The sequence below is a fragment of the Nannobrachium achirus genome (genome assembly GCF_963921795.1).
Source record: "Nannobrachium achirus genome assembly, chromosome: 9".
NCBI lineage: Eukaryota > Metazoa > Chordata > Actinopteri > Myctophiformes > Myctophidae > Nannobrachium > Nannobrachium achirus.
In genome coordinates, this window is record NC_137818.1 from 62,253,242 (window position 1) to 62,269,799 (window position 16,558).

At 43.6% G+C, this 16,558-nt stretch overlaps 1 protein-coding gene across 1 annotated transcript in view; it reads right to left on the reverse strand.

Moving 5' to 3' along the window:
* The window catches only part of ift122 (intraflagellar transport 122 homolog (Chlamydomonas)), a 127,818-nt gene that overhangs the window by 32,904 nt on the left and 78,356 nt on the right, over positions 1–16,558 (reverse strand). Inside the window, exons 20-22 of the mRNA XM_080734189.1 lie at positions 11,332–11,443; positions 4,042–4,182; positions 2,664–2,761 (exon numbers count right to left, since the gene is read on the reverse strand). Coding sequence (XP_080590315.1) covers positions 2,664–2,761; positions 4,042–4,182; positions 11,332–11,443 — 351 coding nt within the window. The remainder of the gene's footprint in view (positions 1–2,663; positions 2,762–4,041; positions 4,183–11,331; positions 11,444–16,558) is intronic.

The window sequence follows — 16,558 nt, forward strand, 5'->3', positions numbered from 1 at the left end:
GGGGTCCCCAGTTAAAATATGTTTATTTTGGGGGTCACGGCCTAAAAAGGTTTGAGAACCCCTGGTATAGAGCATTAACAAATTCATCCACCAGGGGCATTGACAACTCATTCTTATGACTTCCAATCTAGCCAAGCTTTATAAACTATATATATATAAAAAAAAAAAAAAAAAAACGACCTTTGTGAACAACGTCGAATATTCGAATATTTGGTGAATGCCCTGGTCTGGACACTGGGACACTGAAGCCTACTTCGGCGCACAATGGTGCCGATCGCCGAAAATAGCCGATCTGTTTGCCGATGTCTGAATACCTAAACCCAATCCGATCACTTGCAAACAACACTGTGGTCAGATCAGTCCTAAAAATCGGCCTGCAGTTTGAACAAGGCCTAATAGAAGTCGCTTAAGTCAGGGGTCTTCAACGTTTTTAGGCCAAGGACCCCTTAGTTGAGAGAGAGATGAAGCAGGGACCCCCACAACCTTTTCATAGATTCCATATAGTTTCATTGTTTGACAACACAATCATCAGTGTTTTTTGCATTCATGTCAATTTGTGTTTTCAGATATTTAACCACTTGAACCGTCAATACTTAATAAACTTGACCTTTCAATCCGTACTTTGTCTGCTGCTTTTCCCCCTCTACACCAAACCTCTTTGCCAAAAATAGACGATCTACAAGTTTCTATCACACAAAGATTTGGAGGACCCCCTGTAGTAACTCTGAGGCCCCCCTAGGGGTCCCGGACCCCCTGTTGAAGACCTCTGGCTTAAGTATCCTGGGTGAATGAATCTTCCTGCGCTTAACGGTTTCAGAGTCTGGAAAAAAAAAGTGGGGAAATGCTTTTAATAGCCGTCTCCTGGAGATTTGGCCCACTCACAATCTCCTTCGGTGGTTTCTGCCTAATCCCACGACTCTCGACTGTCTCCCAATCCCTCTTTTTCCATTATCAGCCCACAACTTTGAAAACGGGAGACTTTCCTGCTAACTTTGACTGTACCTCGAATCTATCTTTAGGCAGAGCAGCAGTTCTGGAGCAGGGCGCCCTTGAGAAGTCTCTGAAGTGTTTGCAGCCCAACCATCCGACCACTTAACACGGAGTGGTCAGAAGGAGTTTTCAGAGCATGTTTATTTGAATGACAATCAATGGACTGTGATAGTATACTTTAAGTTCCTACTGACCACTTAACTTTGAGTGGTCAGAATGGGGTCATCGCCATGTTGGCTGGTGGTGGACATTTTTGTCAAATCATTTTTTTCTTTTTTCCTAAATTTTTATCACACGATTTTGTAACCCCATTTTTCACCCGGTGTCAATTACCTATTCTAAAACGGCTAGTTCCATTCCTTGATTCTGATTGGCTGGTTGCTGTGGTATATGAGACTATAACCCACACCTTGAATCAGTTTATATCAAACCCAGGTGCGTTATTTCTTTCCACAGTGTTCCACAGTGCACCAATTATCTGCACCTGTGTCGTTTCTGCAGCCTGGCCGGGAGGTACATTCTTGCAGGGCAGACCTTATTGTGTATTATTAGTGAAATAGAACAGTTTTAATTGGTACATGTCTATGATGTTCATGTTGCAATATTGTGACCGTTTTAGAAAAGTAATTAGCCACGCGAGGCTTGTGGTTACCGGGGTATCATACACCGGCGCCTTGTGTTTCCCAACGCCTCTCAGCCGGTGTATACTACCCCGGTAACCACTCGCCTCTTGTGGCTTATTGCTATAATGTAATCCTGGGCGCTGCACTCCAACAGACTGACCTCATGCTTCCTTCTATGCATGAGGAGTCCAAGTCGCCTCTTTTCAACTGACAGGGGGGAGTAGCGTTGCGAGGCGTTGTGAGCATGTAGATCGGCTGTTTTCACAATTGCCGTCACTGATATTTGACAATTTGGCCAACTTTTAATTTGTCATTTTGGTCTTAACAACTTGGGTGCCAAACTCGTTCAGTAACGAGTTAAGGCCACTAGGACACTTTACCGCGATGGTCGGCCGCGGTTTGGATTTTAGTTTCGCGAGCGTTTGTAAACAAATGGATTTTCTTCCTCAATCGTCAGCGGACACCCACGTGCACACGCACGAAGCTTCCGAGGCTCTTCAAAATAAAGCGTGAGTGAACGGTGGCAGCAGCAACAGCTAGAAATGTTATAAACCTGAGAATCCCATGTGTTAAAAAGTCCTTCAATTGTCACTGTAGAAACGTGCAGATACCCTAGTCTATACACTTAAACTTTATGTTGGTTTGTTTACTGTTGAGTGAGAAAACAATGTTGCACATTAAGTTAAACATCTGGGGACCCGCCAAAATTATTCGGGGACCCCCCCTGGGGGTTCCCACCCATAGGTTGAGAACCACTGCTATAGCCAATAGTAAATCAGTGTCATATAATTATATTCAGAAGAAGACTGGAGACTTGACATTCAGCGACTCAAAATAAGAACACGGTGGGTGAAACAGAAAATCTAAAATTTGCCACGGACAAGACCAAGTCTCTGCCACGGACACGTCGACGGTCCCTGAGTCAGATGTGTGGGCGTGCATTTTCAGAGCAGGTTCATTTTAATGATCAATCAATGGCCCGTGTGCAGGTGTGGGGCGGCTGTAACCAGAGGCTATCTTTAGGCAGACAGATGGTGATGGTGTTCTTACTGTGTAGCGCTGGATGGGGTGGTAGACGTGGTAGAGCTCGGCCAGGTGCTGAAAACGCTCAAATTTAGTCAGCATCTCACTCTTCTGCTCTTCACTCTCTGTAGTGCGCACACACACACACACACATGCACGCACACGCACACACACGCACACACACACGCACGCACGCACGCACGCGCACACCAAAAAAGCGTACAAATCCTTGAGTGTTAACTCTGAACTGATTCAAATGTAACCAAATGGACATAAAATTCAGAGGTACAGTACTTTACATTACTTGAGTATTTCCATTTTTCTCATTAAAGGAGCTATAGTCAACTTTTTCTTTAAAAACAGACGCTAAAATAAAAATAATGTTTCGAAACTATTTTATAAAAAAGATTAAGCTTCATATATGTGTTTCTATTCAAAAGTATAAAATAATGGTAAAATAATCATTTTGGTCATTGTCGGCCCTACAATGTTTACATCGTAAACAAAGTATAAAATAAATTCGAAACATTATTTTTATTTTAGTGTCCGTTTTTCCAGAAAAAGTTGACTATAGCTCCTTTAACTATACTTACTACTATACTTACTAATTACTATACTAATTTAGTAATATTTATTACTCTGAAATGGGCCATTTACTGTACCTAAGTCAACATTTTTGAATGAACACTTACTTATACAGTAAGTGAAGGATAAGATTACTCCTACCACCACTGCCCACAAGTCCATTTACATTTGTACACTTACATTTGTTTACATTTATCTGGACATAACCGTTTATTAGCATAGCAATAACCTCCAGTAAAATGAGCACAACAGGGACATGCTGGGCCCCTGATTCAGCCTGGGAAAAAGAGTGGGAGAGGCCCTCATTGCGCGCTATAGAGAGAGATCTCTCTCTATAGCGCTGCTGCTACTTTGCCATTTCAGATCATGACAAGTGACAAGCCAGTGGGCCAATTACATGAGTTATATTTCGTCGTTGTCGGGTGGAAACCTTGTATGTCCAAAACCGTTTGTTTTGTATTTAACATTTTAAAAATGATTTAAACTAGTGAAAACAGCCAATCTACAACCTGCTGCTTTCACTACTTTTGTGCGACGGCCTTGTATGATGAAGCAGGGCTTTGCTTTGTCGAAAAAATGTACAAATTTGAAACTTGGAGATACAAGGTTTCTGCCCGACAGTGACGATTTACTTTGTTGGCCGCCCAGCCCCCAAAATGAAACGAAGGCTGACATTTTATTTTTATTTTTTTCCTAATGGCCGGCCTGGAACGGCCGGGAATGAACCGGCCGTTCGGGAGTTGTCCCGCTTTTCCCAATGGCCAGCACGTCCCTGGAGCACATTCAACCTATGGACTGTGGTTCTCACGGCTGGCCTCACCCCTTGCGATGTCCAGACACTGCATGGACAGCATCCAGTAATAGTACGCCGCGTCGTTGAACCTGCTCTCCACCACGGCATTCTGGGTAAGCTGCTCCAACACTTTCACAGCTTCGCCCTCCCGGCCCGCCTTGTGGAACGCTGGGGGAAGGGCAGGGACGCGCAGAGAATGTTAGAGAGGCAAGGGCTGACGTTTCTAAAAGGGCCCTTTGGTGAAAAGCTCGGAGGTCTGCTATTGAGCTTGGAGGTCTGCTATTTTCGGTGCTTGCACACTGAACTAAGCATAATCAAGTCAAAGCTGGAGATTTCTACACAGAGAGGGCAATTCTTTCAACATATGATGCTGCGTTCAAGTTCAGGAGAGCTTGGAAAAGGAAATTCTTCTTGAATGCTGCCTTCAGGTATGACATAGAAAGGGGGCATTTGCATTTCTTTCACTTATCAAAACTGCATTCGTGGTCTGGAGAGGGCACTTTTCTACAGACGGATAAAAGGGCAGGGGCTCAAGCCCCCCTTTGATGTCTACGTGTGCACGTGCCTGGGGAAGGGGGGGAGAGAAAAGGCGTTGGTCGGCTTGGGAGCGAGCGAGACAAGAGTGCGACAGATTGCAGCGTGCGTGCCCTAGAAAACGTGTAAGGCTCGGTACAGTACGGGCAGCGATATGCAGAGCTAAAAACAACAGCACATTAACAACTCTTGTCCCCACACTTCCAGCCTCTCGCTGCAGCAGCAGCAGCAGCTACAACGGGCTACTCTACTAGTCTGCTGCGTCTGTGTAAAGTGCACCGCAGTCTCCGCCCTGTGGGAGCTAACCTGTTTGTTGTTACGTACTCCAGCATTCCCAGGCTGCCAGGATTTTATAGCATTAAAGTGAAAAAACAACACTCACAGGCTCACCCTCGCACGCGCTCGTGCAAGAGCATGTATAGATACAGTACACACACATACAGCACGCGCGCACACATACACGCACACGCGCGCACACACACACACACACACACACACACACACACACACACACACACACACACACACACACACACACACACACACACACACACACACACACACACACACACACACACACACACACACACACACACACACACACTAGGGATGGGACGATATGAAAATGTCATAATGACGATAATTGTGATAAAAAAAAACGCGATTTACGATATTATCACGATAATCAAAATCCATTATCCTGGGGTGGAACATTTGCCAAAAAATAGCAGATCTACAAGCTCACAACACGTCACGTTGTGACGCGTTGTGAGCTTGTAGATCGGCTATTTTTTGGCTAAGACATCTAATAGAGAGTTAAAAAAAGACTGTTTCAAGTACATATATTATAAGTACCTTTTACCAATTATAGAGGGTTTAAGTGGTACCGGATATGAAGCTCTGCAAATAAAGGGTGAATTGATCCCAGTGCATGACGGAGGACGATATCACGATAAATTAAATCTCCACGATACGATTATCGCGAGTGTTTTTTATCACGATAAACGATAATATCGCGTATCGTCCCATCCCTAACACACACACACACACACACACACACACACACACACACACACACACACACACACACACACACACACACACACACACACACACACACACACACACACACACACACACACACACACACACACACACACAGAAACTCCCACGCTTGTCTAACACGCCACAGGCAATTTGTACTTATAGAACACCCTCACAATGTTTGGCTAATATTTCACGTGGAACCACAAACATAAGTCATTTCCAACCAAACTAAGCAGGGGGGGGAGGGGGGGGAGCGCTACTAAATACCAAAACGCAGCAGCCCTTAGACAGCTAAGGGGCTAATAAACATGCGTCCTACAATCCTTCATGTTCCTATCGGAGGCTAATTAGAAGCAGATTCGGCGAGGCGACCCCAACGTTGACCCCGTCCTGACAGTCATGGAGAGGAGGGGGGGGTCAGAACATATTAGCACCGAGTGTTTATCAGTCCACTCAACCGGACAGAAACATGGGCGTCAATTGGGTATGGCAGGGGTATGCAGCTGCCATACCCTGGGTCCAGGGGGGAGAATACAAGTTACTTGTAAAATATAAATCCATTAATGTCTCTTTGTCTATCTGTGCTGGTTACGTTGTTAAATTACAGTAAAATAACTACAAATGCAAAATTTAACAAAATGGTCACTTTAACAAGGTATTATAATTATATTCTCCACACTTTTATTCTTCCCATCTTGACAAAATGGTATATTCCCAGGTTTCGCAGGTCAGCTGCACAGGTGCAATACATCTATACTATAATTTTGCGAATGTCTGAGTGAGTGTCTGTCTGTCACAGCGTTTCTCCTCAGTGGCTGGAGCAATTGATCTGAAATCGCATCACCATCAGCATATGAACACACCTGACATAACTGTGAAGCCCGTTTGTCACTTTCACAAATCGTATGCTGTATATTAGCATTTTTATGGTGTATCTACTATCTATTCTGCATCTAGCATGAGGCACATCTATTCTGCATCTAGCTTGAGGCAAAATGTTTAACCAGCTGTGTGTGTGTGTGTGTGTGTGTGTGTGTGTGTGTGTGTGTGTGTGTGTGTGTGTGTGTGTGTGTGTGTGTGTGTGTGTGTGTGCAGGCAGGCGGGTGTGTGTGCAGGCGGGTGGGCGGGCGGGCTGGGGGGGGGGGGAAGGGGGGACAGTATCTCTGTAGCCATTAAACGAAACGGGTTTCTTACATTGATGCTCCTACATCATGCAAGCACCAGTTAAAGTTACTTTCCATCCCTCATATATACTGTGTGCACAGTGCACATCCCATAACCCACACACTGCACATCATTTTGGAGCTCATATCTTTGAACGGGTAAGGGCTAGTTATTGTTAATTGTGGCACGTTTACGCCAAGTTTAGCCAAACTTTAACAACTGTTCCAGGCTGCCATTTCCAGCCCAAGAAACCATATCAATTTTGGGGGAAAGAAATAGAACGTACTTCTTAAAATAAATGTATTATGCCTGTTGCTAAGGTATGGCAACATGACTGGTGTCTTGCACGCGCGCAAAGGCGCGCGTGCAAGATACCAGTCATGTTGCCATACCTTACCTTTTTCTGAACTGACGCCACTGGTCAGAAACCACACTCAGCTGCTGCTGGTTAGTGTACAGAAAAATCACCCCCCACCCCGAACGACCTCCCCACAACCCCCCCCCCCCCCAACCAAGACTTCCTTGAACATACAGAAGAGCTAATGGTGATGTGATGCTATGTATAATTCGTCACTGTCTGGCCAAAACCTCTTAACTCCATTTTTGAGGTTTTAGATTATTATTATTTTTTGCATAAATCAGGGCTATTGAACACCCTTTACATCTGAGTGTTGGTTAAAATAATATTGAACCAATGGAAAGTAGTAAAAAGTGCTTGGGACAAAACCTCCTAACTCCACACTTTCTGCCAAACCAGCTAACTCCACCTGATTGGCCCTCTCTTTTTTTTCTCATAAATATGTGCTATTGAACAAAGGGTGTTCAACAGCACATATTATGTGTGTGTGGGTTAAAATAAAATTGAACCAATGAAAAGTAGTAAAAAGCCCTTCGGTCAAAACCTCCTAATTCCACTTGAGCTCATTTTTCCGAAAATGAACATTTTGGAGTTAGGAGGTTTCGGCCCGACAGCATATACATATATACTGTGTATATAAAAATCCCACCCAGTGTGAAGTGAGTGGTGCCTTTATATACAGTACATGCTCAAAACGTCCGTCGAAGCTTGGCCAATGCCAAGCTGTGCGGGACATACGGACGTACATACACAAAACCAGATGCGGGAGCGCTTAGCACCGCTCAAAGATACTTCACAGGCAATGCCTGGGTTATTGCTCTGACACTCACAGCATGTTCAGGATGTTCAGATTCCGGTACCCAGCAGGGACGTGCAGAGAATGTTAGAGAGGCAGGGGCTGACATTTCTAAAAGGGCCTTTTGGTGAAAATATCAAAAATAGCAGACCTCCAAGCTCACAACGCGTCGCAGCGGCTATTTCCGGTGCGTGATACCACACTGAACTAAGCATAAGCAAGTCAATACAAGAGATTTGGTGTAACAGCATGGATTTCTACACAGAAAGGGCAATTCTTTCAACATAAGATGCTGCATTCAAGTTCAGGAGAGTTGGGACGCGGCAATTCTCTTGAATGCTGCCCTCTCAAGTATGGCATGGAAAGGCATTTGGCATTTCTTTCACCATAGTAAAAACTGCATTCATGGTCTGGAGAGGACACTTTTTACAGACGGATAAAAGGGCAGGGGCTCAAGCCCCCTTTGATGTCTGTGTGTGCACATGCCTCGTACCCAAAAAGGCCTTGAAATTACTGTAGAAAAGTTCAGAATCACTGATTTAGAAGAAAGTTATATACAGTATATATAGGCTGTGGTATGAGCTGCTATAACTCTTCTTTAGCCTACCTATACTCAGTTCCTCCCACACGCTGCGCAGAACCGAAGCGTGGCGGTCGGAAAAGGCTAGGTTAAGGAATTCTATCGCAATCACTTCTTGTAACATAAAACTGCATTGCCCCGCCGGCCCAAAGTATACACAATCAGCACAATGAATGACCGCGGGGCGAGTTACAGTGCAATCAGGTCTGCTGCAGCTCACACCCGCGTTCTGCACAGAGACAGACAGACAGACAGACAGAGAGGGGAGGATTATCCTGAGGAGGAAATATGCATGCTGGGATCATAATTATAAATCTATGAGCTGATTAGGACTATGGTTACAGTTAGTAATCATCATCAGAGCCGCTTGTAGCTGCTGATGATTAGAGGCATGTACGCAAGCAGGGGTGGAAGAAGAAGAAGTACTCTGTTTCTTTTACTTTAGTACATGGGTCTGCAACGTTTTCAGGCCGAGGACCCCTTAGTTGAGAGAGAGAGATGAAGCAGGGACCCCCACAACCTTTTCATAGATTCCATATAGTTTTGATCGTTCATATAGTTTCAGCACGATCATCAGTGTATTTTGGATTCATGTCAATTTGTGTTTTCAGATATTTAACCACTTGAACTGTCAATACTTAATAAACTTGAGCTTTCACTCTGTACTTAGTCTGCTCTTTTTCCCCTCTACACCAAAGCTCTTTGCCAAAAATAGCCGGTCTACAAGCTCACAACGCTTCTATCACACCAAAGTTTTGGAGGACCCCCTGTCGTAACTCCGAGGACCCCCTAGGGGTCCCGGACTCCCTGTTGAAGACCCCTGCTTTAGTAAAATGAGCAATACCAATGTGTGGAAATACTCTGTTAGAAGTAAAAAAGGCTGGTATTTCAAATTTGACTCGAGTACAATTACAAAGGTATTGTAATTTACAAGTACCAAAAGTAAAAGCAGTCACCATGCAACATTGTCAAATCTTTCAAAAATAGCCGATGTGACACACTCTGAGCTTGAAGATCGGCTATTTCCGAAAAGATGAATAATAAAATGAGGGCTTCATTGGTTAATATAAGTTTTCACAAAGTAAGAAAACTAGTAACTAAAGTGTTCAAACAATTGTAGTGGAGTAAAATAAAATGTTAATATTTAAGTACAGTCCAAGTACCTCAAAATGTTAGTTGAGTAAATGTACTTAGTTCCAACCTCTCCACCACTGCATCAGTTCTGCTCTGCTCTCCTCTAGAGGGGAGGATCAGGTTTAACGGTGCATGGCGAGAATCAAGAGGAAGTATGGAGGAAGAAAAGGTCTGGGTCCAGAATCGGCCAGACATTATATTGTCCATATGTAAACACTGGGCTTTCCCCCTCTATACTTCAGTGGTCACAGACATCCTCCTGAATACAATAAAGGTGATGCTTGGCTGGTTTTAGACTATCCCCTATAGGCTAATGTTGCAGTGCTTTTCAAGCTTGTTGTGCCCCAAGGCACAAGTCACAACCAGTCTACATCATGTTCACTTTTTATGCCTATGTATTTTGGGCATGTAATTACAGTTTCTTTTTATTTACATTCTCTTTATATGGTATTGTAAATTAGAACACTTTTATAACATACCAATGTATTTTAAACCATGAAGATGTAGGATAGGCATTCATACGCTTTTTTAGCTTCAGCCTATTCCTTTTGATCACCTCAAACAGTGATTATGGTTTTGTGGATATGACTTGTATAAATGTATGTGAGACGATCAAATAAACTAAACTAAAAAAAAGAAACTAAACTAAACGAAACTATATATGGGCATAAAAGGGATGTGTTCCCCTGGCATCACAGGGATCTCCATATATCCATATATGGGCATAAAACGTTTCTCATAGTAAACTGCGACCTTCGGTCGCAATAATGGGCGCCGGCCTACTTGTGAAAGATGCAAATGGGAACAATGCTAGTTGGGAATACATGTCCCACTTGGTTATACTTGTTGTATCGTTTGTCTGTCTGTGTCCCGTTTATGCCTACATTATGGAGATCTCTGTATCTGTCTGTGTTAGTTTAAGCCCATATATGGACATTGCTGATATCCTCCCCTCAGTACCAGTCGGTTCGGTTCTCCGTATATGTCTATATATGGGCATACCGGTCAGCTCGGCAGGTCTGGACAACTGCCTGTCCTAACGACTTGACGCCACACACTCCGTCAGTTCCTCGGCGACACATACGGTATGGTTGAAGTCGAGTGGTCAGGTGGTTGTCGAGGTACACGAAGGACAGATACACATTCACACACGAATGCATGAGATCTTATGCATGTATAGTGTTATATTTTTGCCAGGGACGTGCAGAGAATGTTAGAGAGGCAGGGGCTGACATTTCTAAAAGGGCCTTTTGGTGAAAATATCGAAAATAGCAGACCTCCAAGCTCTACAACGTGTCGCAGCGCGACACTTTGTGAGCTTGGAGGTCGGCTATTTTCGATGTTTGATTTCTACACACGTTTCTTGATTTCAACATAAGATGCTGCAATCAAGTTCAGGAGAGTTTGCACAAGGCAATTCTCTTGAATGCTGCCTTCAGGTATGGCATGAAAAGAGGGCATTTGCATTTCTTTCACAATAGTGAAAACTGCATTCCTGGTCTGGAGAGGGCACTTTTTACAGACGGATAAAAGGGCAGGGGCTCAAGCCCCCTTTGATGTCTATGACTGCAGGTGCATGGCTGTTGCTCAAAATGCAGCTGACACAAAATCTCGAAGTCACACCTGGGCTTGTCTCACGGCACGGTATACGCGGTTTGGAAAACCACTGCCCTGCAGGCTAAAGGGTTATCAGGCACATTCCACTCGGACTCACCTTCTGTGCCTCCTCGAAGCGGTCGTTCTCAGCCAGCCACTGGGCGTAGGGAACGTAGACGTCGTCTCTGAACTGGCTGTGTTTCTCCACCAGCGCGAACGCCTGAGAAAATGGTCACAAATTGGCATTTAATTTTAGGCCTAGAATTATTGAATGCTTTAACCAGTGAAAAATAGCAGATATACAAGCTCGCAGAATATATGTATTTTCAAAGCGAACAGTTATAACTCAAATTTTGCTTCTGGGGGGTCCCTGGAACTAAATATTTTGTGATGGTGGTCCGTGGCCAAATAAATATCATTTTGGGGGTCCTTCACATAAAAAGGTTTGAGAACCACTGACATAGTAGTCTCTCAAGAACAGACTAACTGAGCTCCAGTGAAGTGAAAAGGACCTTTTCTTTGACGATGGCTGGCCAGATTGCTGACATAGAAACACGGGTTTTTCAAAAGATCTTAGAAGGATTCAAAAGACACTTATAGAATCGGGTCAAAATTCTAATTTTCACGATTTTTCAAAAATAGCAGATCTACAAGCTCACAGCGCGGCACCGAGTGCCGCGCTGCGAGCTTGTAGATCTGCTATTTTTCAATAGCATAAAATAATGATACACAACAATGTGTACCCGTTCTAAATGGGTTAGATGAACATTGACTCTTAAATGTCCCAACAAACATGTTAACAGACTCACTATGGTGTGATTATAGAAATGTTCCACAGCTTGTAGTGTACTGCATAGGTTCTCAAAGTCGGGGTCCTCGAAGGGGTTCCAAGGGGTCCTCAATAAAATGTTTTAATACTGTAGCATCAAAATCAGTTGAACCACTTCAACCCGATTTCAAATAGCCGATGTACAAGCTCACATCGTGTCACAAATGAATGCGACTCGCGGCGTTTTCAAAAATATTTTGACAACTCTTGAGAAATTGTGAAAAATGTGGACGAATTTGGGATGATTTTTACAACCATAAATCTCTTATGGCCAGACTATTCTGCACAACATCTTTTCACATGGGGGCTCCACGGCCAAATACACATCAATGTTCGAGGACCACTGGTGTAATATTTAACCCATTTAGGCCAAGAATTATTGAATGCTTTAACCAGTGAAAATAGCAGATCTACAAGCTCACAGCGCGGCACCGAGTGCCGCGCTGCGAGCTTGTAGATCTGCTATTTTGAAAAAGTCGTGAAAACGTGTGCAAATCTTTGAATGTATGTGTTTTCAAAGCGAACAGTTATAACTCAAATTTTGCTTCTGGGTGGTCCTGGAACTAGATATTTGAGATGGGGGTCCGTGGACAAATACATATAATTTTGGGGGTCCTTCACATGAAAAGGTTTGAGAACCACTGACATAGTAGTCTCTCAAGAACAGACTAACTGAGCTCCAGTTAAGTGAAAAGGACCTTTTCTTTGATGATGGCTAGCCAGATTGCTGACATAGAAACATAGGTTTTTCAAAAAATCTTAGAAGGGATTCAAAGACACTAATAGAATCGGATAGCATATATACAGCTGTGAGCTTGATATATGCTATTTTTCAATAGTTAAAACATAAAATAATGATACACAATAAGGTGTACCCGTTCTGAATGGGTTTTAATCTAGTGTATGACATCAGTCTTACAGGCAGAGATCTCAGGGAGCAGGTACAGCTGAGTCGCCGCAAGTGCTCTGGATAAATTAAACCCAAATGTTATTTCTAGTCAAAACAAACCCACATTATTTCTAGTCAAAACATTATAGTGAGAGCAATATTAATGAGCGTGGAGCAAAGACAAGCGCGGGGGCCAATTCAATTTCACAGTCAATTAGAGCACTGGACTGGACGGGCTGCTAGAAAGGACAGGATTTCGAGTGGCGTTTTTACCGGGGGCCCAATGAATGTTATATCTGCCTGTCATGTTTTGACTGATTAAACTAAATGTCCCTTGGCAAAACCTCGGCCAAGAAACACACGCTGCACAGGCATACCACACTGTAAAAGGCCGAGCCTGGCGACGTCACACTGGAGTTTGAGAGAGAGAGAGAGAGAGAGAGAGAGAGGAGAGAGAGAGAGAGAGAGAGAGAGAGAGAGAGAGAGAGGAGATGCAGTGAATACCGTCCATACAGGGGTGTCGCACCAAATTCTGGGCCCTGGGTACTTTAACTATTGAAAAATAGCAGATATACAAGCTCACAGCACGGCACCGAGTGCCGCGCTGCGAGCTTGTACATCTGCTATTTTGAAAAATTTGTGAAGATTTGTGCCAGTCTTTGAATATTTCAAATCCTTCTAAGGTTTTTTGAAAAACCTATGTTACTATGTCAGTGGTGCTCAAACTGTTTCATGTGAAGGACCCCCAAAATGATATGTATTTGGCCATGGACCCCCATCTCAAAACATTTTAGTTCCAGGGACCCCCACCCCCCCCCCCCCCCAGAAGCAGAATTTGAGTTACAAATGTTCGCTTGAAAAAAATACATATATTCAAAGATTTTCCCACATTTTCACCACTTTTCAAAAATAGCAGATGTACAAGCTCGCAGCGCGGCACTCGGTGCCGCGCTGTGAGCTTGTATATCTGCTATTTTTCAATATCTAAATAACTAAGGCCCCTCCACCTTTGGGCCCTAGTAACTCAGTCCCACTTTCCCCCCCATTGTGACGCCCCTGCGTCCATATGCTCCGTAATGTGGTGCAGCGGGTGTCCTGTCTGATTCGTCCGTCTCCCCCGGTGAACTGACATAAAGCATAACATTTCTCCCACATCCACAGGCTCCCCTCCTTTTTTGTATCTCTCTCCACATCACATAAAAACATCCAAGAGTGTTTTCTCAGAACGCTGCGGAATCATAAGAGCACAATGTAATGCTCTCTCTCTCTCTCTCTCTCTCTCTCTCTCTCTCTCTCTCTCTCTCTCTCTCTCTCTCTCTCTCTCTCTCTCTCTCTCTCTCTCTCTCTCTTTGTCTGCATTCTGTTTCAGAAGATCAGTCAGCATCTCTGTAATGCCTTTAACTCGATTAACCCATTTAGACCTGAAATAAAGGTCTTCTAGATCAGGGGTCTTCAACGTTTTCAGGCCAAGGACCCCTTTGTTGAGAGAGATGAAGCAGGGACCCCCACAACCTGTTAGATTCCATATAGTTTCATTGTTTGACAGCACAATCGTCAGTGTATTTTAGATTCATGTCAATTTGTGTTTTCAGATATTTACAGTAACTACTTGAACTGTCAATACTTAACCTTGACCTTTCACCCTGTACTTAAGTCTGCTCTTTTTCCCCTCTACGCCAAAGCTCTTTGCCAAAAATAGCCGATCTACAAGCTCACAACGCCTCGCAGTGCGAGGCGTTGTGAGCTTGTAGATCTGCTATTTTTGTTCTCAGAATAAGGACACCCTGGTGTATTCAAGTGGTTAATATAAAAAGGAGAAAAAAGTTTCTATCACACAAAGATTTGGAGGACCCCCTGTAGTCACTCTGAGGACCCCCTATAGTGGTCCCGGACCCCCTGTTGAAGACCCCTGTTCTAGATCCTAACAGTTTTTCTGAAAAAATGTTTCCCTGTCACTGGTTCCCAAACCTTTTCATGTGAAGGACCCCCTAGAATTACATGTATTTGACCACGGACCCCCATCTGAAAATATTTACTTCCAGGGACAGAAAGAAAAAAGGATTTGCGTTACAAATGTCCGCTTTAAAAAATATATAAATTCAAAGATTTGCACAAGTTTTCAAGATTTTTCAAAAATAGCAGATGTACAAGCTCTGTACAAGCTCGCAACGCGGCACTCGGTGCCACGCTGCGAGCTTGTATATCTGCTATTTTTTAACAGTTAAAACATGAAATAGCGGTTAAAGTGGTGACACAGATCCGCGTACCCGTTATGAATGCGTTAAAACACTGCCGATGGATTAAGGAAATGTAATATTTGCTTGGTGTCTGCATAGCGCGAGGCGCCTATGATGGACGACATTGATTGGGGGGGGTGGGGGGGGGAGGGAATAGTTTGAAAAAGCTAATGTGCTTTAGTGCATTAGAGCGTTTCTCGCATCTCACTTTCTAATCACAGTTCAGGCGTGTGCGGATTCAGAGAAAACCGCAGGCTGTGTCGATTAGCCGCGGTGCATGAGCATTATTGCCGACTTAACGGGTGTCATCGTTCGTGTCACTGACAATACATTTCCTCGTGGGTTCAATTTAGAGTGTTTTTTCTTTTTCTTTTTTTTTTCGTATCTCCCCTGGTGTGTGTGATGACGATGTTTTTATTCTTACTAAAGTAAAAAGAAATACTCAACAATGAATAAGCAAAAGTCCTGTATAAAAAAAAAAAAAAAAAAATGTGTGTTGTAGATCCGCTATTTTCACTTTTTTGGGGGTTCCGGGCAAACGTCTATTTTCTCTTTTGTGTCTTGAGCCAAGAAGTTTGGGAGCCACTGCTTTAAAGAGTACGGTACTTGAGTAAATGTACTCAGTTACTTTCCAGAGAGTTCATGTGTGCGTTGGCTACCAAACAGCGTTAACCTCGCTGCTCTAGGTCAGTGGTTCTCAAACTGAGGGTCCGCAAAATATGGGGGGGGGGGGGGGGGGGGGGTCCCCAGATGTAAAAATGTGAACATTGAGAGGACCCCATAAGTAAAAATGTTAACATTGAGAGGACCCCATAAGTAAAAATGTTAACATTGAGAGGACCCCATAAGTAAAAATGTTAACATTGAGGGGTCCCCAGATGTAAAAATGTTAACATTGAGGGGTCCCCCAAATGTAAACATTTTAACATTGAGAGGTCCCCAGATGTAAAAATGTTAACATTGAGAGGTCCCCATAATATGTAAGATTTTTAACATTGAGGTCCCCATATGTAAACATTTTAACATTGAGGGGTCCCCATATGTAAAAATGTTAACATTGAGGGGTCCCCATATGTAAAAATCACACCCAATGTGAAGTGAGCGGTGGTCATGCTTGCATAACATCTTCAGACTAGGATTTAAGTCTAGGATGTACAGGCTATGCTACACACACACATTTTGCTATGGCAAAACGCTGAGGAAAAAGGCTACAGACATACGACATATGACATCACTAGACAAACATGATGCTACGCACACACATTTTACTATGGCAAAACGCTGAGGAAAAAGGCTACGGACACATGCACAGCCACTTATAGGAGCGGTTTGCACCGCTCAAAAATGTTAACATTGAGGGGTCCCTAGATGTAAAAATGT